Genomic DNA, 24,639 nt, shown 5'->3' on the forward strand with positions numbered 1-24,639 from the left:
CTGGTGAATGCTAAGTGTAAGTTGAGGTCTGTGGAAACAAATACTCAAGGTGTCAATGATCAGCTCTAGGTACAGCTCTAGGTATTTTTATATTTTTCCCATTTTGAAAACAGAGTTTAAGTGTGGGTAGAATATCACAGCTGCATTGTCAGTTATGCTGGAATTACAGGTCAAAAATGTAAACATTTTTTGAGTACTGTGAGATGAATATGGTGGAAGATGGTTTTTTTTACAAAGGTGGAATTTGGTAGTATTTGAGGAGCCTTCAATTTGAACACAAGGCACAAGTGCTCATTAGATGCTGGTTAAGAGTGTAGCAACTTGACTGCAAGGTGCTGCAGTAGAGCTGCAGCAGATTTTGTCTGCACAATTGCAATTCTGTCTGCAGTTCTTTCTCCAGAATTGTTGCTCACCCATTGTTGGTCCCTTCAAAGTCTAGGAAGTAACAATGTACATTGTAGAATGGTGAGCTTGTACTACAAATTGTCGCATAATCAGAAGCTGTTTGCAGGATAAAATAGTGTCTTACCTTACAGCAAAATTAGATGCAACTGCATTACAAAGAAACCAGCAAATTAGTGAAGTTAAATATATGTTTTGCAACCTGAGGGAAGAATTGGGTGTATGATATCAAGGGGAATTAAGTATTCATATATCTTTCTATAAATACATTTTCTATGCCAGGCTGATGAAAGAGGCCACAGAATCACAGAATACCCTGAGTTGGACAATACCCACAAAGATCACCTAAGTCCAACTTCTTGACCTGCACAGGACAGCCCCTAGAATTACACCATATGCCTGAGAGCATTGCCCAAATATTTTTTGAGCTCTGGTCAGGCTGGTGCTGTGGCCACTTCCTTTTGGATCCTGTTTACCAGCCACCCTATCAGGGAAGAACCTTTTCCTAATACCTAGCCTTAACCTCCCCTGATACAATTTCAGGCCATTCAGATCCTGTCACTGGTCACCACAGAGAGGAGATCAGTGCCTTCCCCTGCTCTTCCACGTACAGATCTCCTCTCAGCCTCCTCTTCTCCAGGCTGAACAGACCAAGGGACTCGGCTGCTCTTTGTATGGCTTCTGCTCTAGATTCTTCACCTTCTCCATTACTCTCCTGTGGATGCTCTCTAATAGCTTTGTATTCTTTTTATATTGTGACACTCAAAACTGCCCCCAGCACTCAAGGTGAGGCCAAGCAGAGCAGAGCAGGACAATCCTCTCCTTTGCCCAGCTGGTGATGCTGTGCCTGATGCCCCCCAGGACACAATTGGCCCTCCTGGCTGCAAGTTGACTTACATTCAACTTGCCCTCAACAAGGACCCCTAGGTGCCTTTCTGTGGCACTCCTTTCCAGCGTCCTGTTCTCCAGTTTGTACATCAAGGGTTGACCTCTCCCTGGAGCAGAATCCAGGACCTTTCCTTGTTAAATGCCATACAGCTGATGATTGTTCAGTCCTCTGATTTGTCAAGGTCTCTGCAGGGTCTCTCTGCCTTCGAGGGAGTTGGCAGCTCCTCCCACTGGCGGACTTAGTGTACCTTTGAATCCTGAATGCAAGCTGTTCATGGAGATATTGAAGAGAGCTGGGCCTAAGGTGGAACCTTGAGAAACCCCAGAAGTGACCAGTCATCAGTGTGGTGTAACCCCACAAAAGATGTTGAAAATGGGCAGACAAAAAACGTCTCCATAACCTCCTAACAGTTTTGACCAGAGATAAAAGGTGGTATCAAATGGCAGGGTTTGAACAAGTTTTGGCCACTTCAAGCTTTAAAATGGAAAAACCCTAAAAGTTCAGTGCATGTATACTGCTTTAGCTAAAGAGATTCTTTTTGCAGCCAGAAGGGCAGAAGAAATATTTAGTGACCTAACTCATGGATGAAGGAGTTTTTGTTGTAACAGGTGATAAAATGGCAGTTTTTGTTGTAACAGGTGATAAAACTGTGGAACTGTTCTTGAGCAGCATGAAATTTGAACAATGCCCAAGATATTTAATATTTTAGTATCTTACTTGGTGACTGAAGGGACAAACTGACACAGCCCTTTACTTTCAGTAAACAAGAGTAGTCTCAGAAGAATCTTAGACTGCTAGTACACAGTGTTGTGCATTTGTCTATCACCTCTTAAAGGGAGTATAGATGGATTTGAGGAGACAACTGGAAGAAGAGGACATAATGTACCCATGACACACAGAAGTACTTAAATTAACAAGCTTGGTTGCTGTATGATTATGTTGATGGTGTTTCCCATTTGTTCAAACTCAGTCTAAGCAATATACTCAGCAGCTAGTATAGATATTTTGGTCAGTTGAATTTACTCATTTTTATAAATCCTGCCTCTAAATGAAATGTCTCAGCTACATAGATGTGACTGGCATGGAAATATATATATTATTACTTTGAGGTGGCAATTGTTATCCTCCCTAAAGCATAGCCTATTAGGAAGAGTGCTCTGCAGCAGAAAGAACATGTTTTTTCTGTTAAAGGAAAATATTCCACTGCTTGTGTTAAGTAAAAATAAATAGAAATGAATATTCATTTTCTTTGTGATATGAGAGAGAAAATACACTTTTTCCCCTCTTACTGCATCTGAAGTATTTTTTATACCAGCAAAGATTTATCATGTGAATGACATCCCATGCAAATATATGTTTAATATTGAAGCTAATGCAGTTAAACAACTGCAACTGCTTTTTTGAAGACACACATCTTCAGAAGACATATGTGTACTTTGTTTATGGATCTGCAAAAAGAAGCACATAGTCTTGTGTATTATCAACAGATGAAATTTGTGATATTTAATTTGTGACATTGAACCTACATCAGGGATGTAGGTTTGCCAAAGAAGTCCTTATCGAGTGATTACACTGATCTAGCAGGCTATCAGTTCAGTCATATAGGGGAAGAGAAATTTTAAAGCTTGTAATGAGATCACATGTTATTTTCTTTGTATTTGCAACAGTTAAAATAATAGGTGTTGTGTTTCAATTTTGAAAATATACATGTCTATTTAATATTAGCTTTTAATTTGTGTTAAAGCTTATTTTAAAGTACTAATATAGACGAAGTTTATCATTAGCATGGGAGAATCTTTAAAACAGAATATAAGGGAATATTTTAACATTCTGAAAGAGTTTGACTTTACTGGTTTTTTATGTGTAAGTACATGATATTTGATAAATGAAATAATTTTACTCATGCTTGTGTCATTATCTTTAAAATTTAGATTGTGGATGGGTTTCTGTCTAGTAAATGGGTACTGCTATCCAGAGTTTGTGAAGGGTCATATGATTCTTTGTGTCAGAACTTCATGAAACTAGTAATTTGCAGAGTGGTTTTAATTAGACAGAAATATTTTGCTCATTTTCGGTGATAGCCAACTAAGTACTCTGGCACCAGTTCTATAGAGAGCAACTGAATTAGGAGGTATGCCAGGCAAGTTTGGTGCACTGTGTAATAATTCTGAGTATGTAGAATGCCTGCTTCATGGAAGTGACAGTATTGGTTTCCAGTGAAGCCCCAGTTTCACTGGTTTTGTGCATTTATTACTGCTGATACTCACCCCATAAGGGAGGTAAACTGATGATCTCATTGTGTGCCTAATTACTGTGTTTGATCTGTCTGTACACCCTTTAGGAAAACCACATACAAACTTAACATTGTAGGATTAGAGCATTCTTTAGTATTCTAATCCATAAACTGTAGCTAAGACTAATTGTGCTGAGCACTGATGTTGCATTTTACCATCAGAATACAAGTGTGTCTAATTCTGACTGGGAGGTGTGAGCCCTCTTGGCCAACTGAACAATGCTGAATCTCTCAAAGTTTATCCAGCCTACTTCTTTCCTTTTCCTTAGGTTTTGGTCCTTTATAACTATCATCCTGAATTAGAATAGCTTTTCACTCCTGTAAACAAGACAAGGCTTACTTTTATAACATTTGTCAAAAGATCCTGAGAAACTCAAAGGATAGGAACAAAATGGTGTTGAATATTTTGTGCAGTCCTCTTGTTTTTAACTGCTGTAGTGGTTGGCTTGAAAACTGTAGTATGGGAGGCAACTGTAGTATAACAGCTAGATCAAGAAAGCAATTCTTTTACCCTCAGGCAGGTGGTTGTGTCTTTGACCCAATATAGCTTCTTTAATCATTGGGCTACACAGCAGATCTGAGAAGGCTCCAGATGGAGACTGAACCTACGACCCCCTGACATAAAAACATCTATGATACCAATTACACCATCTGTTGGTCATAAAACCACATTCTCTATCTTTTCTTGGCTCTTGTGTTATACAAAAGCTGAAGGGTGATATTTGGAGCCGTTTGAGTTTATCCATGCAATTTAATGCAGAACACATTTTTTCACAGAGAGGGAGAACAAAGCACAATAGCACTAAAGTTCAATTTACATTCTCAGTCAGTGAAAACAAAAATGAAAATAAAAAACAGTTGTCTGCGTCATTATTTATACCCAAACTATGGCTTCAATTGTAGTATTTTCACAGTTCTTGTGATTTAAAAAAACCTAAAGAATAACGTCTACCATCATTGTCCCAGCTTCTGAGGGCCCTGATTTGAAACAAGATCTGTAATCGTAAATAGGAAATTATGGCAGGATTGAGGAATATGCAGATCACATTATTAGCCAAGGTGTGCCTAATAGTATGCTTAGGGATTTGTGTTGGGTGGTAGTGTTTAGAAATGTGTATTATCTGAGTGTGGAGCACTGGAAAGTGGGAAATTCAACCAGTACCCATATACCACTTCACATACCCTCAGAATCCCACTGGATGTAGGTCCTCTCTGAACTTTATGCTCTGGCTCATCAAATTGTTACTCTGATTAGAGACTTTGAAATGGCATCTCAAATTTTTTCCTTTTATCGGTATAATAGTTAGCTTTAGGTGATTTATTGTAGCCATCAGAATAAGAAGTGAGGTACTGAAATACAAGGTGTCATGTATTAGGGATAAAAATGATGTCATAGGTCCATCAAAGCAAGGAAATGAGAGGAAGTTTGTTACTGTTGCAAAATGGGTAACTGTGATGAGGTAGGATGAACTTTAGAAAGAATAGAAAGCTAATGCCAGAAATACATGGCCTATGCATTCTGGTACCATGTCTGACAGATGGTTCTGTGCTTTGGGGTCAGTGAAGTCCCTACAACATTGCTCTTTGAGAAACTTTGTGCTCTAATACCATCATTTATCTGTCTAACACAAAAATAAGTGTTTGCTATATTACACCAGTAGTCTAGCTACACAGTAGGCAGGGAAAATAATTCTTAAAAGAAAGCCCAAAATCCCCACACCTGGCCAGTCCTTTTATGTTATGGGAGCTGGCTTCCAATGATGAGAATGAAGCAGTGAATAAAGCAGTTGACTTTACCATTACTACATTGTTGTTTTCTTATTATTGCACCATCATTAGTTTTTAATAAACCATTACTTTTTCTTTAAGAAATCATAAATAATCCATATAAATGGAAGGGAAAGAGTTGAGTACTGGAACTAACAAGTTTCTGTAGAATCTTTGCCATTAGTTAAGCTGACAAAAATATTTGAGTTTTTTATTTGGAGGTATTCTTTTTGTGGACGTCTCCATAGGGATATATCACATCTTGGCAAATAGAATTGGCTGTGTTGAAGGCAAAAGGAAGAGGTGAAAAAGTGACAAAAGCCCAATTCAGAAGTATTTTTCTTCTGCCATCAGAATAATTGGGCATCCTGTCATCAGAACCTTTATCCATGGTTAGTATTAACCTGTCCCTTAAAAGTTATTTTCATGATTTGTGATAGAATCTATAGTTGATGGTGGCATGGAACAATATGAAATAAAAATAATGATGATTGTCATTAATTCAGACTCAACTTCATTGTATTCATCTTCATAAACAAACTTTGATTCTTCACTATTTGTTTATGTCAGTGAAAAACACTTTTCTGGTGGTAGAATTTAGCATCTCAATGTGGTCACAGAGTGATTTTGTATTTTTTTATATATATATTAGACCCATCTTGCTGTTTTTATAAAAGTTATCTTGGAAAGGATCTCAAGAGTCCCTGTAATCTGTTTTGAAGCTGAATCAAGTACATATTAATAGTTGTCAGTAAAGTCTAGTCTTAATCTGATACTAAAATACTTCTGCTGAGCATATTTAATTAGAGACTAATCATACTGGATCCAGGTCTATTTGCCTAGGAGCTTATCAGTTTGCTGTCTACAGCAGACTAAGGAACATCTATAAGAAAGATGACTTCAACCTCATCTTAAGAATATCCTTTCTGCTTCCTAAAATAATAATCTTAAATAACTTTAAATAATCTTAAATCTTAAATCTTTAATAATCTTAAATGTGCAAAATAACATTTTTATTAGTCAAATCCTGCAGTGCTGGTCTCATTTCTTGAATTAATATCACTATAAATAATGCAAAATATGTTTTACTATCTCAAATGCCCTTCTTGGAGTTTTGTGTGTAGATGAAGACCAGTCTTCTTAAGCACAGATTGAATGTCAAAGTAGTATGCATTTTAATATCCTGATCAGAGACGCAGGTTTTATTTCTATTATTGTCACGATTTCTCTAAAATGTTGATTGATGTTCCCATGGATTCTTCATCTCTAAAAAGTTGTTAACACAGCTTCTTTAATTTTGTCTTGTATATAGTCATGTTTTCATAAGACTTTGAAAACCTCTCGACCAATAAGTTACATAGTATAAAATATTTATTATGACACAGATCTCTATTTTCAGGTCCTGTGTCAGCTGTTTAATTTATAGTACATCTTTAGATCTCTTTTGGAAAGAACTGTTTCATCTGAACTCCTTCATAACTTCTGACAGACCTGTCTAAATATCAAATTAGAGCAACATTGATAGCAAAACTTTAAATAAATTTAAATATTGCAGATTGTGGTGGTTATGCTTATCAGTGTATGTATTTTAGAGAGAAGAATTTCTCATAAGGTTTAAGAAGACCAAATAAAGGTAGATGGAATAAAGATGTTAGAATGATGTTGTGAGAATGTCAATGTAAATATAGATTTCACAGTGGAAAATATTGAAAAATGACCTGATAAACAGATATATGTTGGAAACTATTTTGCTAATTGGCTGTGCATTTTTCTCTAAGTTTAGTGCCATCAGATTGCACCAAGTATCCCTATATATGGTAGTTGTAAAAAATGTAAACTTCAGTATTTAATCCCTTTGTTGGAAGGTATGCATGTTTTTGTTTATATGAATTTGGTTGTATTACTTTTGTTAGGCGTGTCTGATTAAAATTTGCTAAGAAGGTTGTAGAATAGTTCCCATGTGGATACTAAGTTTCTTTTTATAACATTTCAGATTTTATTGTTTCCATAAGTTTTCAACTTCATTCAAACCTTTGTTTCAAGTCTTCCCAACAAATTTTAGTTATGATTGTTCAAATCTTCTTTGTAATATATTGCATCAGATTTTAAAGCAAATGCTGACAGCAGCAGTATTTATGCCCTGCATACCAAGCAGATACCACATGGTTTGAATAACGGGCACCCCTGCTGAGTGTGGATGAAATCAAAATCTTTCATAGTCATGTAAAATGCCCTGATAGAAATCTCTCTTTAAATGTGCCTTGTTATTTAAAGATTAATTCTTTTATCTTGACACAGATGCATGTATGTGATTCCCAAAAATGCTAATGAAACCTGAAAAATTGTAGACTTCAAGAAATCCCAGAAGTCACCCCAACCTTATATATCACTAAATAAATAAAATAAACTCAATAGAGTTTATTGTAGGTAATAGGAAGGCTAACTTTAAAGCCTTAAACATCACAGTTCTTTGGCTGTTATCAATGCTAAAGACAGGAGTTTTTTTGGTTAGGTTTTGCCCCAGAATTCTTAACACCAGTTGCTTCTTTTGTTTTATTTAAAATATTGAAGTAGTAACTAAAAGTAAACAGAAAAAGTTAAATTTCGAGAAATAGGAATAACTCAGTCATATTGTAGATGAGGAAAATATTTGTGTTCCAGCTATTTTTCTAATGGGAATTTTATTGCCTAGGAATACAATAACAGAATTTTATAAAATTCCAAATGTAAACAGAAACTGATTGTAGAATGAATATATGCAGAACTCTGTTTTAAGTTATCTTCTCCTTACTGCATTGTTAATGCTGTCTTCTTCCTTTTGATTTAATGGCATTGTTTCCCAAGAATTTAAACAAAAAGAGGAAAAAAAGTGGGTGTTTAGTTGCATTAGAAGGTATTGTAAGAGTCTTTATTTCAATAATATACACATCAGTATAAGACCATGTCTCTGGTACATCATTAATAAATACCCAGTATATGGTCTGTGTGTTCTAGGACACATTCATCAATGAGGTTAATACCCGAGGAAAGCTGTCAATTTTGTACCCATCTCCACTGGCTGCAGTTTTGCTAAAAAATACTGAAGCTACACACACACACACACACACACATTTTACAGTAGAAAAAAATTATTTCTCATTATTCCTTCCACCAGATATATATTTTTAGTTGTTTTTATTTCTATTGCCATGTGTGGCTCAGAAGCCCTCTGCTCCATTGAGGTTCTTTTCAATATGAGCAGCCCTGTAAGTCACAAAAGAACAAAAATCTTCCACTTCCTCTCCTACCCTTCCAAAAGTGTGTATATATATATATATATATATATATATATATATATATATATATATATATATATATATATATATATATATGCTGTCTTTCCCTACTTCCTGTTGAATTAAAAGCTGTGCAAGGGTAGAAATGCAGAGGTTAAATACATCACCTTCATATGTTTTATGTTACGTACTAGAGCAAACTTTCTGCCAAATCAGTCTACGCCTTCTTGCCTGATTTAGCTGCTATTAAATACCAAGTACTTCAGAACAAACCACACAGAGAACTAATACTATCCTCCATTGTCTTTTGCTTTTCCTATTATCCACAACTTGCAGGCAACAGAAAAAGTGCTGTTCAGATTCTTCACATTTATTTTTGACATTCTCAGAGGGCTTCAGTTCAGAGTTGGAAATGAGCTGTCCTGTTTCTCCACTCAGTATTTTTCTTAGTGGGGTTGATTCCCACACTGCTCGGTAGTTGCTGAGAACCTGACAGAAGACAGTGGTGCACAGGGTCTAATTTTTGCTGGGCCAGCATTGCCTAATGTTAGCTGTTGCACAAGGCAGAGACTGGCACATGCTGGGGACTTTTAGATGAACTCCTCTCCACAAAAATTACAATGGTGTCTCAGAAATATCATCAAGTCTATGCAATAGCTCAGAGCATCTGAGTCTAATTTAACTGTGCTATTTAATATAATTACAGGATTGTTGCAAGAAGTTTGCTGCTGCTATGATTAGTTGGGAAAAAAAGATATTAAGAATTGTTCATTTGAGAGGCTTTCTGATAAGGCAGATAGACATTTGTGTAACACAGCTGCTGACACGGGGCAAGTAAGATAAGCCTCTATCAAAATCTATGATATAGGAATTTCTGAACAACATAGAAACCCAACTAAGTTTTCTCTCCTTCTTGATCTTGGTCAAATTACAGCTGTTGGGGACAACAGTAGTGACTGAACTGATAATCCATCCTTGCCTGTTTGCTTAAAGTGGGGATGTTGAGTGATGCCAGATGAGAGGTACTGATCCCTGTAAGCAGAGCCTCAGATTAGGCAGAAATTCAGTTTCATAACTGGGACTTGGACCCCAAAATGTGTTCTCACAAGTCCTGAAGTGAAACAGAGCATGGTGTCATCAAAGTATCAGACGGGCTACAAAAATATTGATTCCCTAATACAAGGTGAAAAACTTTACCGAAATCTCTTTGCCTCTTGTGTATGGAGATAAGACCTTTGCATGCAGGAGAGATCTGCCCTTAGGTTGAAGCAATTGCCTATCTCCCTTGGTAGGTCAGACTGAGTTTGCAATTAAATGTAAGACAAAACATGAATCATTTTTCTAACCATGACTTGTTGTGTCTCTTTTGTGAATGAAGGATACAGAATGTAAAAGGGATTATGATAAGATCATGAAGGAAAAATATATTTAGATAAAGTTTCTCTGCTTTTACACAGAAGAGATGGGACAATTAGATACTAAAAATTCACTTCAAGAAAAGCAAAGCAGTTCTAAAAGCAGGCCAGAAAAGGAACAAACTTCTTTTTGCTGTTGTTTAGCAACTAACTATTCAGATTGCTCCAATGCCAGTAAAAGGAATGAGAAGAGGTAGACAGCCTCTTTAAGTAAACAGAAATATTTCACTTTACTGTTTTGTTTTGGTGGATTTTTTCTTGTAAAGTTTTATATATTTATGGGATTGGTGCAAAGACGAAAAAGAAGGAAAAATACTATATAGAAGGTAGTAACACTGCAAAATCAAAGTGATTTGAGAGAAAGTTAAGACACAATTAAACCTTGCAATTAGATATAATGAAAAAAGTGAATTTTAAAATAATTTTACTTGTTAGCACTATACTGCTTTTAAAGAAGTGAACCTCAACGATTCATGTAGGAGCTGGGAATACAATGTTTGGTTTTGTTCCAGGTGATTGGCTTTACAAATCTCTCTGAGGAGAAAAGTTGTCTTTAAAATGTTTTAAAAGTACAATCCAATATAACCGCATATGCTTTAGTGTATTTCAGTGCAATTTCTTTATTGTCTATATAATTAACTAGTTGTGTGTGTGTGAAGCAGTTTTATTCAAACTTGTAAATCTATTTGAGCCCAAGTCACTCATTGGTTCCTATTCTTTAGGCATAATGTTCTGTGAACACTGTAGAATACATTATTAGCATATGGTATCCCAAATATTTTAATATTCATCAATATACTGAATGTCCTTTCCACATGTTTTGGAGTTCATACTGTCGGTAAAAGAAGGGAAAAATGTTGCACACTGTATTCGTCAGGATAGCCAGCCAAAGAGAAAAACCTTTGGGGAATGTGTACTGAGAGCCAGCAGCACTCACCTGTTCCATGCCAAAGAACACAGCAGCACAGAAGGGATTGTAGCTGTATTCATGTTCCTGTTCCTGTTTGTGCGCTGTCTTTAAAGTTCTTTCTGTGGCCACTCTTGCTCCCTTATGTGTGCATGCAGTATGTACCCCCAAGTTTGGGGGAGAAGAGGGAAGGTTTTTGTTTTACCATATGGCTGATCCCTACTGCAGTATTGTAGTGTGTTTAGCTTGCCTCTGCTAGACTGTTTGTTGTCTATTTGGGGGCCTTTTGGGACTCCAAAGGCAGAGGAGTGGCAAGAAACTTCATGTCTGTAATATAAGAAAAAATAAACTGCGGTGACCGCTTCTGGTTTCCTTACAAATTTTACCTCTTTCTCAAGTATATCCATCTCTCTGTGGGCCTGAACCGCCGTGTTCCAATCCTGAAGATTTCCTGTTCCCTAGCTAAGACTACCTTTAAAAAGCAAAACAATAACAAAAAACCCAAAAAACAAAACAAAAAAAAACCCCACAAACAAACTAAAAAAACCCACACAAAAAACCCCTAAAACCCAAAAAAACCCACTGGAAAACAAACAACAAAATGCCCCCAAAACCAGACCAACCTGAATTAAAAAAAAAAAACAAACAAAAAAATCCTCATATTTTATTATTTTCTCTCTCCCAACTCCCCCATAACTGTCTTTTAGAAACTGACAGGCACATCCAGACTCTCAAAAGAACATTCTCCATAGTCAGTACCCCTTGGATGCTGACTTAAATTCTTGGTTCAGTTCAGGTTTTTGACACCTTCACATCTGTCTGGATGATTTTTCAAAAAGAAATAATATATGCTTAGTAATGACTCGCAAACATCTGATGCATTTTTAAACTGAAATCTATTTTTATCCTACAGGGTGTATAAATCTTTGGTGTAGGATCCACTGACATAGTTGTGTCTGTCTCACTGACATAAGGATGTATTTTTGCTCTTGTCTTGTAAACTGCAGCACTTAGCATTTTATCCTAGTACTGTGAGCTTGGTACATTTATAGTTCTTTATGAACTCTGGAAGTAACTTAGGGTGTCAAGGATGAACAGACAGCCTTTTTTTACTTTGCAGTCAGTCAAATATCTGATGGTTGGCGCTCCAATCTGACAGCCAGGACTTGTCTTGGAGTTTACCTAAGTTAAATAGCTACAATTTTAATTGTTCACATGCTCTTGACAACACTGTAGCATGCTAGTGACAGGGGATGGCTGACATAAACGACTAAAATAAAAACACATAAGTAATTCAGTACAACTAACAAGATGATAATGAAAACTGCATGATAAAAGAACCTTTTTTTTTTGAGCATGAGACTAAATGCCAAGATCACCCTTTATTGTAATCATAACAATTTCAAGGAGTACTTGAGTTCTAAATTAAATTAAATCAGACACTTATGTTCTTGTTTAATTTATATAATGAAAACCTAAGCCCCAGTCCCTATTCAAACCTTTATCTTCAATAAGTTATTCTGTAATTGTTTCACATGTTGGAATAATGGATACAGAAGAGAGATGCAGCTTTTTTCCCCTTTTAGTTTTTATGACTAGAGAGATTTGAGGGTGCATGAGTCTCAAGACACTGCAGGATGCTCAAACCATTGGGTGAGTGTGAGTTTACAAGTCAGGGCAATTGGCTCTGTTTTTGGGAGTGTTGTCTGCATCCTCACTTATGAATCAAATGAAACACTTTGTTTATTGTTTCCTGTGGTTCTAGGCATGACAAATATCCTTGGCGATCTTCTTTTAATAAGAGTGTTGATGGTATGAATGCTTGCAGATTTGTTTATTCTGGTGGGTTGGCTGATGTAGCAGTACTACTTGACATGTTTGTGTATGTTGACCTGGAAACAAAAGCAAAGACCTGGTTCCTAAGAAATGGGTGAAATACCTTTCTCCTGGTAGAAATGGGTTTTACCTTCTGGAGGTAAAAATAATTCCTTCAAATTTTTTATTCTCACCCTTTTAATACACACACACATAAATCTCTCAAAATCATGTATATTTAAAGCATAAGAAGCAGTGGTCTAAAAATGTGGATCAAAACCTGATTTTTTTTTTTTGGTAGGAAAAGATTTTCTAATGAGTGTTTTTAATTTGTGTTTTATTTTAATATTTACAATAATTTTGTTTTATTTAATATTTGAAATATTTAATTATGTTAACTTATTTAATAGGTTTCCTTCATTAAAAAAAACAAATAACAAAACAACAAACCACAGAAATAGGCAGGTAGACTCTAAACATGCAGTTCTTTATTTGAATAGCTGCTCCAAACTATTTTCTTTTTGTTTCACTAACTGTAACATTTATTAGGCGACCAACAGTCTCATCGAATTCCTACATTATGCTCAGTGTCTGAACAATCCAGCTGGGCTTTCCCTTGTGCCTTCCCACTTCCATCCCAAACTCTCCATTTTGTCTGCATACAATGACAGAGCTCCAGTAAGTGGAGTAGAATGTGTCCCACTCTTCTGCACAGTGTACTGTGACCAAGTCATTCCCTGAGGATCGAGACATCAAGTAAGGTCAAGAACCCAGCTCTCCATAGGTTGGACTGGTATTTGCTGGGCTGATACATAACACTGAGCACAATCACCTCAGTTCTCTTCCAAAATATGCTCTTCAAAAGACAGTGACCAAAATTGTATGTGTGGTCAGAATCAGGCACGGTTAGCCAAGAATCTCAAGTGCTGTAGCAGGAAAGCTTCTGGATCTCTGTGGAAGTGATTGTTCAATTGCTGTGGCTGGGGCAGTTCTGAACAGATATAACTGATCACACAAGGAATGTTTACACCTAACAGGATTCAGCTAAGAATGAATGTTCAGGACTAAACAGGGGCATTTTTGCATTACAAAATTGCACTTTAGTGTCTGAATCCTGTGTTTTATGCCCAAATCCTTTTTTCAGTTTTGGCCAATCTGTGTAATGTATTTTAATATTGAAGAATAAAGCCCAAGAGCTGATTCTGAAAATGTGAAACATGTAGGTAATGTTTTCTGTACTGCTTTCATCACAAGAATAAAAGGATCAGGTGAGGAATTAATTTTTTTGCTAGTGTACCAATTAAAGCTTATCTAAGCTTGCAGACACACTGAGACCTTCAAGTTGGAACCACATTTAATCTTACACTTTCTTTAAAGTCATTTTTGTTATATCTATTATGAAAGCAGACAAAAACGGCATAGGGAATCCACCCAAATTCTGTCAGGGATTCCCCAGGAAGGTCGTGCTGAATTCCAGCTTTGCCCATTGCTTTTAACTGCTCCTATCAGGCACATACCATATGGTCATGCAAACAAATACGTGCACAGCTTTTTTTTTCTCAGCTAGTGACAAAACAGTTTGAGGCCATATGCTGCACAACACGTGATCTCTCTAATGGCTTACGTGAAGTGGGGGAACCAGCTCAGAACGTGCAGTTGTTCCACATGTCTGTCTTTGCTGTACATGTTTTTCTACAATACAGAGTGAGAATTTGTGCTGTGGTTTCTTCACTGTAGTGACTTTACTTGCAATGTGAAATATGAATAGCAGTTTTTGTGGTTAGTGACAAAATAATTGGTGGGACAGAAGATGACTTAAATTCTCAGTAGCTAACTTGGCCAAGTCATTTGACCTTCATGGAACAACCAGTTTCCCCTCCCAAGTCAGAAAAATTATTCACAACCAAAGTTTCTATCATATGCTAATTTATTCCCAAATGTAAAAAGTGGGTCTATATCCTACCTATATCCTAGTTATTTTGTAATATCTTTCAGACCCTAAGAGAAAAAACCAAAATATTATTTATTGTAATGATTATGCAAAATGTAGACAAATTTATGCAGACATTTTTATTTCCTATTAGGCTGGAAGGCAAGTAGCACAGCTGTACAATCATAAATTTCAGAGGACCACAGAGTTTGAATTTGTACTTTAAGCAAGTAATTGTTGCAGTTTTTTAACCACCTAAACTTTGTTTTAAAAGTCATAGCGTTGTCTCTGCTCTAGTTTCTTGGGGGCAATTCTTCACACTGATTTTATTTATCAACATGCAACCAAATTTTTTTGTCGATGCAGAGCTAAGAGGTGTTCTTAATAAAAGAAGGTGCACCAGGAACTGATCTTGATGAATTGAGCTACAAAAAAGGGGGGGTGGATTAGTGAGGTCAGGATTTTGATGCAGGTCTCTGCTGTTAGTCATACACTGGAAATTATAAAAAAAGAGGGAAGTAGATTTTCTAACACATCATAGTATACCTACAACTGGCAAGGCACTGTAAATCACTGGTACGCATCAATCTTTTCACCACAGAAAGGAAATTAAAAGTGCCGTAGTAGAAAAAGCATCTCCAGCACTGCGTCGACCTCAAGCCACTCATCATCAGAAAGATTAAATCAGACTCCCAAAATTTTGGAGGAGTGAGGGGATATTCAGTGAGGCAGGAAAAAGGATTAGGGTGATCAGGGAACACATAACTGATCATTTCAAAGGAAATGAAAAGATTTAGGTTTTTTTAGTGTAACAACATAAAGGTTGAGGCGTGAATCTGTCATTTTATGTCATAAGGAGGGGAAGTGGGAAGGGTGGTAGTGGCACAAGAGAGAAGGAATATAAACTCATCTGAATATATATAGTCTGGAATCAGAGAAGCAAAGTCTGGAGCAGCCTTTAATCCAAGGAATGGAGTTTATAAAAAGGATCATCACTACTTTTCCCTTAGGTTTCATAAGTTTATGAAAGGGATTTTAAAATGTGTTGTTGTGATGGCAAGGGGCTGAATCAGTCAGTTCTACATTCCTGCCAAAGAGGGATCAAGACCTTCCTTTGTCATTCATAGGTGCCAGAAGAATTTTCAAGATGGAACTGAAAACTTGAGAGGAAAGAAGCCGGGTGCAAAAGAAGGAAGAGAGAATATGTTGTAAAGTTTGCCTTTGTTTGCATTAAGAAGTAAATTTAATGGAAAATTAATTTCACTCAAATTATTGTGAATTTAGAGCTTGATTTGGAGAAGAACTTCAAGGGATTTGTATGTATTCAGCATTACTCAGCATCAGATCTTTAGAAATGAAATCTAAAACAATAGAAATGTATTTGCGGTAAAGACATCTAATTAAATATGCTGTTAAATTATAACTTTAAAAACGCAGAAATTAATTGGCTGAAATATATCCTTGGAGCTTATGAGAGGCAGTTAAAAGAAGCCTGCTGACAGTTCTGCCTTATCTTGGAATACTGATTTCTTTGAACTGCAGACGCAAACCAGAACAACTCCTTCTTCCCTCCTTCCCCCCATCACTAAAACATCAGCTCGAAAAGCTTAATTAAATTATGCTCAGAATGCTCTTATTTCTGGTAATATATAATTTGGAGACATTTTGAAACTTTTGGAAAATATTTGGAGATATTTTGAAACTGGCAGCAGAATCTTTTCTGCCTGCTGAAGACAGAAAGCAAACTTTACTTTTGACACCCCATCATGAGAGAACCCGTAGAGTAGAGAGAAGATCCCAGCCGCCCTGGTTCTTGCCTCTCGGAGTACGTGCGGCGGGGCTGACGCCCCTGAGCGCTTTGGGGGCAGGAGAAACTGTGTTCAATCCACTGTTTTTAACGCTGCAGGGGTGCAAAAGCTCTTCACTTGTGCAGCGAGGAGGAAGAAGGCAAAGGAGAAAAGCCGTAGCGGTTTTGGCCGATGTGCCTTTCGCCCACTCCTTTTTGTTCTACTGGAGATTTTTGTGAGGGAGGTTGCAGACTCCTGAGGCTTCTGGGAGCAGGATTCGCCTTTCAGAGGGGGCCCAACTCCTGCTGGCTCCTGGTGATCGTCGAGTGCGGAGGGAAAAGTGTGCGCGGACTCGCCCGGGGCTGGGGCCGAGGCTGCCCCCGGCAGAGGGTGCCGGAGCGATGGGACTCTGCGTCCCGTCCGCCCCCCGGCGCCGCTCCCCTCCCCTGTGTCGAGTCCCGGGTGACGTTCGGATGCTGGGGAAGGAGGAGGTGGAGGAGGAGGCGGAGGAGGGGGAGGAGGAGGGGAAAGGAGCGCAGCTTCCTCCGCCCCCAGTCGGGGACAGTCCGTTAGGGGGAGCGCAGGGCCGGGGCAGCGGAGCCCGGGACGAGTTTGCGGCAGCGCCACCGGACTCCTGTGCGCCCGCAGGCGCTGCTCCCTGCGGCTCCCGGCGGGATCTGTGCCGCGGCGGCCGGGCGGGCAGCATGGACCCCGCGGCGGCGGCGGGACGGCGGGGGGCGGCGGGCCGCCTCCTGCTCCTGCTGGCGGCCGCCTCGCTCCTTCGCCTCCGCGCCGCAGGTAAGGAGCGGCACCCCTGGCTGCAGGGGACGATGCTTCTGCTCTTCGAGTAGGGGTGTATGGGGAGAGGGGAGGCAGGGAAAGCTGCTCTTGTTCCTAGGAGAATTGCGCGTATCCATTTGGGACCGCGGACCCGCCAGCATCCCCAGGTGGTGATTCGTGTTGGCTACTTTTCCTTCCTTTCTTACCTTTTTGCTTTTCTTTTTTTTTTTTTTCCTCTTTATTTTATTGTTTTTCTTACTTTCGCGCTTTCTTTCCGCCATCCTTTTTTCTTTTTTTTCCCTTTCTTCTCCCCCCCGGTTCTTCTTGGCACAATGGAAACCTGATGGTGTGTTCTTTACGAGGGTGCGGGGGTTGGCAGGAGGCGAGGGCAGCTACAATTTTACCCCGAGCGCATCCCCGCGCCCCTGCCCCGCTCGGGGGACAGGGGCTTCGTGCCTCTTTTCGGCTGGTTGGTAGCCACTGAGGGGGGCAGAGTGGAGGGAGAAAGAAGGAGAAAACAAAGGAAAAGTTCGGGGTTTTGTTATTGCCGAGGGTGGATAGCGATGAGCGGAGCTTCCTCCTTCGCTCTGCCCGCCCTCCAGCCCTCTCCTCGGACTGGTCATAATAGTACGGTATTATTTGGGACGTTGAATGTTGCCAGAATCTTAGCGGGAACCAGGAGGGGGTTGAAGTTGAGTGGGCGAGGGGGCTGCCGCCGTGCTTGCAGCTCATGGAGGCTCGGCGGGGTTTCTTTGTGTGTGTTTTTGGGCTTTAGAGGGTCCCATTTTCTCCGTGTACCTGGCCGACCCTCAGGGACTGAGGAGGTCAGACTCTGGGCTCAGGAAACACTAGGACGCGCGGTTCAGTGAGCTCCGCGGTTGTTTTTAGGGCTGAATAAACTGTCCCTATTAACATCTGACCTTACGCCGTGGCAGCAGCAGTGCGGCTGCTGAATAGATGCCAGTTTGTCCGGCATCTCCGAGGGTAGCGCCGTGATTTAGAGGCCTTAAGGGAACGTGTGGGGTTGGAGAGCCACGATGGTGTAAGACAGTTCCTGTAAAAGAAGCCGCATAAACTTTTTTTTGTTTTTAATTTTTCCCTCCTCCACTCGCGCCTAAGTTGTGTGGGGCTTTCAGAGCAGGAAAGGGGAGGCTTAACGTTTTCGTTTTCTCTGGGATGTGAAATGCACCGTCGAGGTAGGAGCTGTCGGATCCAGCTCTTTGATCTTTCATGAAGCCATTCTCTGGAAAATTGCCCTCTCCTCCTCTGCAGCAGATAAACTTTACTCTCAAAGTCCTTCCCGGGAGTCTTTGCCTAGGCACTGAGGAAGCAGATGAAAAAGCTGCACCATTTCCATGCCAGGTTTGTAACCCTTCCCGTTCTGTCCTCACCGGGCAGCGCGGGAGCTCGGCGGGTTAACAGTGCTTTCCTCCCCCGCCTTTCCTGGCTTTAACTTAATTGCACCGACGTGCTGGAGGAGACCGATGATGTCTTTAAGGAAAAACAGTGATGCTGCAGATTAGAGGGGACTTGTTAATCAATTGCACGTTTGAAAGAGCTTTTCTTCCTTTTGTTGCTTTCGCTAATCCATTTAGCTCTCCCCGGGAGGTGACAGATGCCTATATTTCCTGTTATTCAGCTCCGGGGACCGAGGTCTTGCCATTTGTTGCTTTGCCATGAAGGGAGAGGGTCAGCAGAAAGCTAGAGGTCTGGGAGCTTTCCGGGGCGAGAGCAGGAGGCGGGCATGTTACAGCTCGGCGATTTGGGGTCAGTTCCCGTCGCCTTTATTTTTCCTAGAGCCTTTATTGCTCCCTTTGAAGAGGCTGCCCCGCTGCTCTGTCCCTCCTGCGGGGTCCCGGGCTCCGGGGATCCCCCGGGGCCGTAGGCAGGATGGCTGTCGTCCTCCGGAGGTTGTGAGAGCAGACGCCGGACTGTCTGTCCCCGTTCCCGCTTCATCCCCTTTTCCCTGAGCAGCTCGCTCAGTTTTCCGAATGCAGCGGCAGGGAGGTGTGCGCGAGCGTCCCGTGAGCTTCTTTCCTTTCTTCCTTCCTTCCTTCTCTTGCCCCCCGCTGCTGCTCGAGAACACGATACGGCTGCCGCTTCACGGCCTGACTCTCTCGGCTTTCCCAGAGCCTCCCCAGGGCTTCCCGGAGGGTGGAGGGTGCGGGCTTCCGGGAACCTCTGGAGCTGCCCACGGGTGGAGCGCCTGGCGCTGGGAGTGTGGCAGCGGACATTCGTCTGCTCTTGTGGGCGATGTGCTGCCCCGTCCCGTGAATGTACTGCCATGATCTCAGGAGACATGTCAGGTTTCAGCCTTCTCGGAGGCAGTATGAAATAATGAATTACCATTAAAAGTGTATTTGGGGTTTATCTTTTGCTTTTGAGTGCTACCTCATAAACAGGCTTGTGATAATCGCCTCAACCACCTGTGGAAAGTGTGGATTCACTCTACTCAATGGGCATGAAGTTTGAGACTCCATTTTCTTCTCTGAATAAGCAGCACAGTGGTTGAGAGCCCATAATCACAGCAATAAATTCTTGTGTACTTCTATTGTTGAGGGGTATTCTTCTGTTTAATTAGATTTGCTTAATGGTAAACAGGGTATTTGTTAATCTGCATTTCATTTAAAGGTTTATTTTTGAAGATGTTATTTCAGCCTTTTCAGTGCTCATGTTTAGAATATGGCCAGGTGAGAGGCAATGTTGAAAATGGTGATCCACAATGGACCCAGCTTACAGACTTTTGCCCCCTTGCCATTAAATAGGAAAGGACATTTAATCAACTGGAAGTTAATGCTCATGTGACTTGGGAAATATGCAGAATGCAGCATTTAGAAAAAAACCAACCAAAACACCAAAACTCTGTCAACAGAATGGCTAGGAATGAAAACATATGGTAACTCATGCCTATGATTTTGAGAGCCCTGAAGTTTGTAAACTTCTGCCTAACTTCATAAAGGAAAACAACCCTCTAATTTCAAACATTTTTACAATGTTTATGGAGAAATTAATCCAAGTATGGATTACTTCTGAATGCCTTTAAATGCTGAAGTAGAAAAAAGTTGTAAAATACTTAAATCTTGAAAGTTGCGTAAGATTCAGCCATAGCTCCATCCTGACTTTAATGCAAGAGATTCAACTCTGGAAACTGTACACAAGTCATCTGATAAAAGTCAGTCCATCTTTGAGTACAAGGAGTTCGCAGATAGCTTTTAATAAATTATATTGACCATATTAACTGTTTTTAGGTCAAATCTCAATCAAGCCTTTCTAACATTAATTAAGTTGCTAGTTTAGTGATGAAGTTTATCTCTGAGTCAAGAGTTGGCACTGATTTTTTTTTTCCCCTTGAGTGTCTCGATTACATTAAGCATTTGTAGTGGAATTGCACTTTTCCCCTTAATGTCTTTGTTGCTGTAAACAGCACATAAATGCAAGATGCTGGAAGAAAAGGACCAGATGAGAGACAAGGCAAATTAATCCTATTTACTGAGTTTTCAGTTGTTTGCAGAAAAGCTGATCTTTTTTTCTAAACTCACTGCACTTTGTCTAAGGTGTGAATAGCTTGCAGGCATTGGCATGGAAATATGTTTGACCACTAATTAGGAAACTGACAGCCTTAGTCCACCAACCAGTGAGAAGGAAGAGTAAAAGGAAAGAATGGTAAGAAATACTGGGTTTTGTTTGATAGCTGTGAGAATCTTCTGTATAGAGGACTTGTGGAGCTGTTTTCATAGTTTGTTCTCAGAGTCTTAAATTCACATTTTAGATTCAATAAAAATATCTTTTAGAAGCACTCAGCATCTCAAGCTTTTAATCATGCTTCTGATTGAGATAATTTATTTTAAAGGTCCCTATTTATTTTTTAACATTGCAGATGAAGAAAAAATATTAAGCAAAGTTTTTCATTTTTTCAAAAATAATAGTTCTTTCTGTAGATGTTCTCTGTTGCCTTGTGTGGTTGCTCAGAAGGAAGAAATGCTACTTACAGTATTCCATCTAATTTATAGCATCTGTCACTATGTTCTCTGCGCAAAGAATGGTTTGCTATTTAAGTTTGTTTATTCATTGTGAGGCTGTTGCTTTATAAAGGAAGTTGTCATTAGGCTCTGCATGTCTGGAAAGCATGCAAGCACTCAAGTCTCCTAATCTAGTGACTGCAAAGTAGTTAACACTTCAAAGAAAAGGAACGACAGGATTTTGTTGCACTGAAAGAAGATGCATTGTTTGTTAATCCTACTTTTAGTTGTTACTCTACTAAAGACTGCTACAGCCTTGCTAGTAATCATTTGAGACAAACATGGATTTTACTTGAATTACTGTCTTTTCACTTGGTTTTGTCTAAATGTAAGTAGTGATATGTCCCTTACCAGCTTTTTGCATTTACTTTTTCTGGGCCTTTGCCATACACCAATATTCACTTGCAGCATTCTGCTAGATAGTTTTGCTGATGTTTTCCACAGACTTGACTCACAAACAAGCTTTTTCTCTTGACATCTGTTTGTCCTCCTTGGCCAGCTTGGGAAAGGACTTCCTCTTCCAAGTGATGCCAGCTGGTGATCTTTTTTTAAAAACTAAAAATATCTACACATGACTTTCCAGGCCATAAAGTACACTTTTCAAAAAGTCAAAAGGTGATCTCTTAGCTGTAAATTGTGACTTTGTCTTCTGGATGGCAATGGGCAAAAGCTTTCATTTAAGAACACTAACAAATCTGCATTGTAGTGTCACTGAGAACAAGAAATCACACTAGAAATACATTTTACTAAGTAGTGCACTGTTATTGTTATGGGCATAAGTAAATTAAATCCACCAACGTGTAAGGCCCTGTGTGAGTGTCCTACAGACAGTAGGATACTGTAGGATCCATACAGACAGTTCCATCCTTCTGAGCAGGTGTTAAATCAGTCAGTGTATCTCCTTGAGCCATTGAGCACATACATCAGTAGTAGTGTGTGCTGTTCATGAAGCATAGGGAACATACTCCTCTGTGCTGATTGAATTAGCTCTCATGCATATTGCTGCCTTCTGGTTTTGCTGTAATGTGTGCCTGTGTTTGATGGTGAAGAAGGGTGCTATAGCAGCTGAGGGAGAGGAAGTGTATCACAGTATTACTGGTTTTGTAGAAAGTTTTTAAAGAATGAGTGTGCCTGAACCTCTGAGTCTAGAGTTCACTGACACATAAGAGAAGGCTGTGTGGTTGGTGAGGGCACAGTTTCACAGACACCTGAAGCTCTTGGTTTATTTAGCTAAATCAGCAAGCTGGCTCGATTGCGAAGTAGCCATAGAGAAGTGGAAGAACACATGGACGGAGAATTAGCACAAGAGATAAGGCACTTTTTTCTTCCACTGTAATGATTTTTGTTGAAGCAACAGAAAGATGTTTTGTCTGGGTACAGCTTGCAGAAACAGCAAAGTGAAATTATTGGGGAACTGTTGAGAGTCACAGTTTGCCAGAGTTTGGTTTGCAAATGTGAGTAGCTGAATCAGGAAATTAGATTGGATCCCTAATTTTCCATTTTTTCCCTGAGTAATCCATCAATATCCTGTAGGAGACACATCTAATATACCTTTTGGATTTGAAATTTCTATTCAGGTGTGATTTTAAGACAACAACAAATAGAATCAGTATTCTTTCTTGACCAAAAAGCATCATGTGTATATTATCATACCTATGAAACCTCTACTGAACTTAGATTTCTGTCTTGTACTTTCTTTGTTAGACTTCCTTTTGTATGAATGGCATAAACATTTAATTCTGTGACTTCAGGTTACTTGTCTTCATCCCTTGCCACTTGTTTTCATCAGAACTGCTCTAGGGTGTTCATTTAACAGTTCATCTGGTAAGTATATTTTCAAGGTGAAGTAGTTTCTATAAATTATTTTCCTTGATTTTCACAGTTTTACACCTTAACATTATTTTTTTCCCCTGTGGTATTCTGTGTAAGAAGAATGGCTTGACTGGTTGTATAAAGAAGAGGTAAATTCTGTAAGAGTTCTAAAATTCTGAAGGCTTACTTTTCCAAACAACCTACACAACTGTGTAGTTTAATCATTCATGAAACTAACAATGGATTGTTCTTACTAGAGCAGTAACATAGTCACACATTCAGTTATTGTGTAGATAGAGAACAGAAAATGTACCACAAAAGACAGGAGGAATTTCATTAATGCGTCTTTAAGTATAAAAATTATGGTTTGAAAATAATAAACTTGATTTCTACTGGTCTGAAACACTCTCCTAAGTCAAATGAATAAAGAAGAAACCAAAACTCACAGAGCTCTACTAAAGGCAGGCTAGTGAGAGTGGCAGGCTGCTGCACAAATGGAGGAGATTGGTTTCTTCCATGTCTACAACAGAATAGATGGATGTCATATCTCTAACTTGGTTGTAGAGGAGACACAAAAGATTTTTTTGAAGAACAAAGTTCAGGGGCAGAGATAAGCAGCCTAGAGAAATCCTAGGAGCAGGCTAACTCAAAGCACACGCACCTCAGGTGTTGGAGCCATGTTTCACAGGAAGATCTTAACGTTGCACTTGAGGGACAGGAGGTCTGAGATGCTGCAGTGCCACCTCAGGTTGGAGGAAGATGTTGTGGGACCTTGCTTGTTTGTTCTTCTTCTCTTTGGAAGCAGAACAAAGGTCTGATTGTATAAGAATAAGATGTCTCTGGAGGAAAAAAGCCAAGAAGCACTGTCCTGGAAATATTAATTCAATTTGCTTGGATATGAATGATAAATTATTCATATGAGTATATCAAAAGTATAGTTGACTAGAGCAAGGTCTGAAAATGAGAAAATGGGAAAAAAAAGAAATATGGTATTACTTGGCAGTCTTGGACGACAGCAGCTAAGTAACTTTAAAGTAAGTTCTGTCAATCTCTTGTATGAACAAATAATAAATAAAACTGCTTGAAAGCTTGAGATGCCCTAACAATGTATAAAATTTTCTGTGTCATTCATCATCTGAAAGTTTAAGAAGAAATTACAGGATGTAAAGAGAATGCTGAGATTTTTATGCCTAAAGCAAGAGAGCACATACTCTGGATGATAAGTAAACAAATGGTTTTGCTGTGCTTGTTTCTTGGAAAAGTGACACTGTGTCACAGCAGAACTGTGTTATAGAAAGAACCCAATAATAACACTAGACCTACTAATGTTGCAGCAGTGTTTCTGTATATAATAAAACTTATTCCTTCTTAAAAATCCAAAAGTATAGATAGGCAAGTAAAGGCTGTAGACAGAGAACCCAAATATAATATCATATGTACTCTTTTATTTCAGGCAAGAACAGTTCTGTTCTGGTTCTAAATATGTGTTGGTTTCCACATTTTATTCACAAAGTAGAGGAGCATTTTAAAAATAAAATATCCTTTTGA

At 39.2% G+C, this 24,639-nt stretch overlaps 1 protein-coding gene across 1 annotated transcript in view; it reads left to right on the forward strand.

Moving 5' to 3' along the window:
- The first annotated feature begins 17,036 nt into the window (after window positions 1–17,036).
- ROR2 (receptor tyrosine kinase like orphan receptor 2) overlaps window positions 17,037–24,639 on the forward strand; it is a 150,724-nt gene continuing 143,121 nt past the window's right edge. Inside the window, exon 1 of the mRNA XM_030968289.1 lies at window positions 17,037–17,278. Coding sequence (XP_030824149.1) covers window positions 17,185–17,278 — 94 coding nt within the window. The 5' untranslated portion in view covers window positions 17,037–17,184. The remainder of the gene's footprint in view (window positions 17,279–24,639) is intronic.

This window comes from Camarhynchus parvulus, chromosome Z, assembly GCF_901933205.1.
Source record: "Camarhynchus parvulus chromosome Z, STF_HiC, whole genome shotgun sequence".
Classification (NCBI taxonomy): Eukaryota; Metazoa; Chordata; class Aves; order Passeriformes; family Thraupidae; genus Camarhynchus; species Camarhynchus parvulus.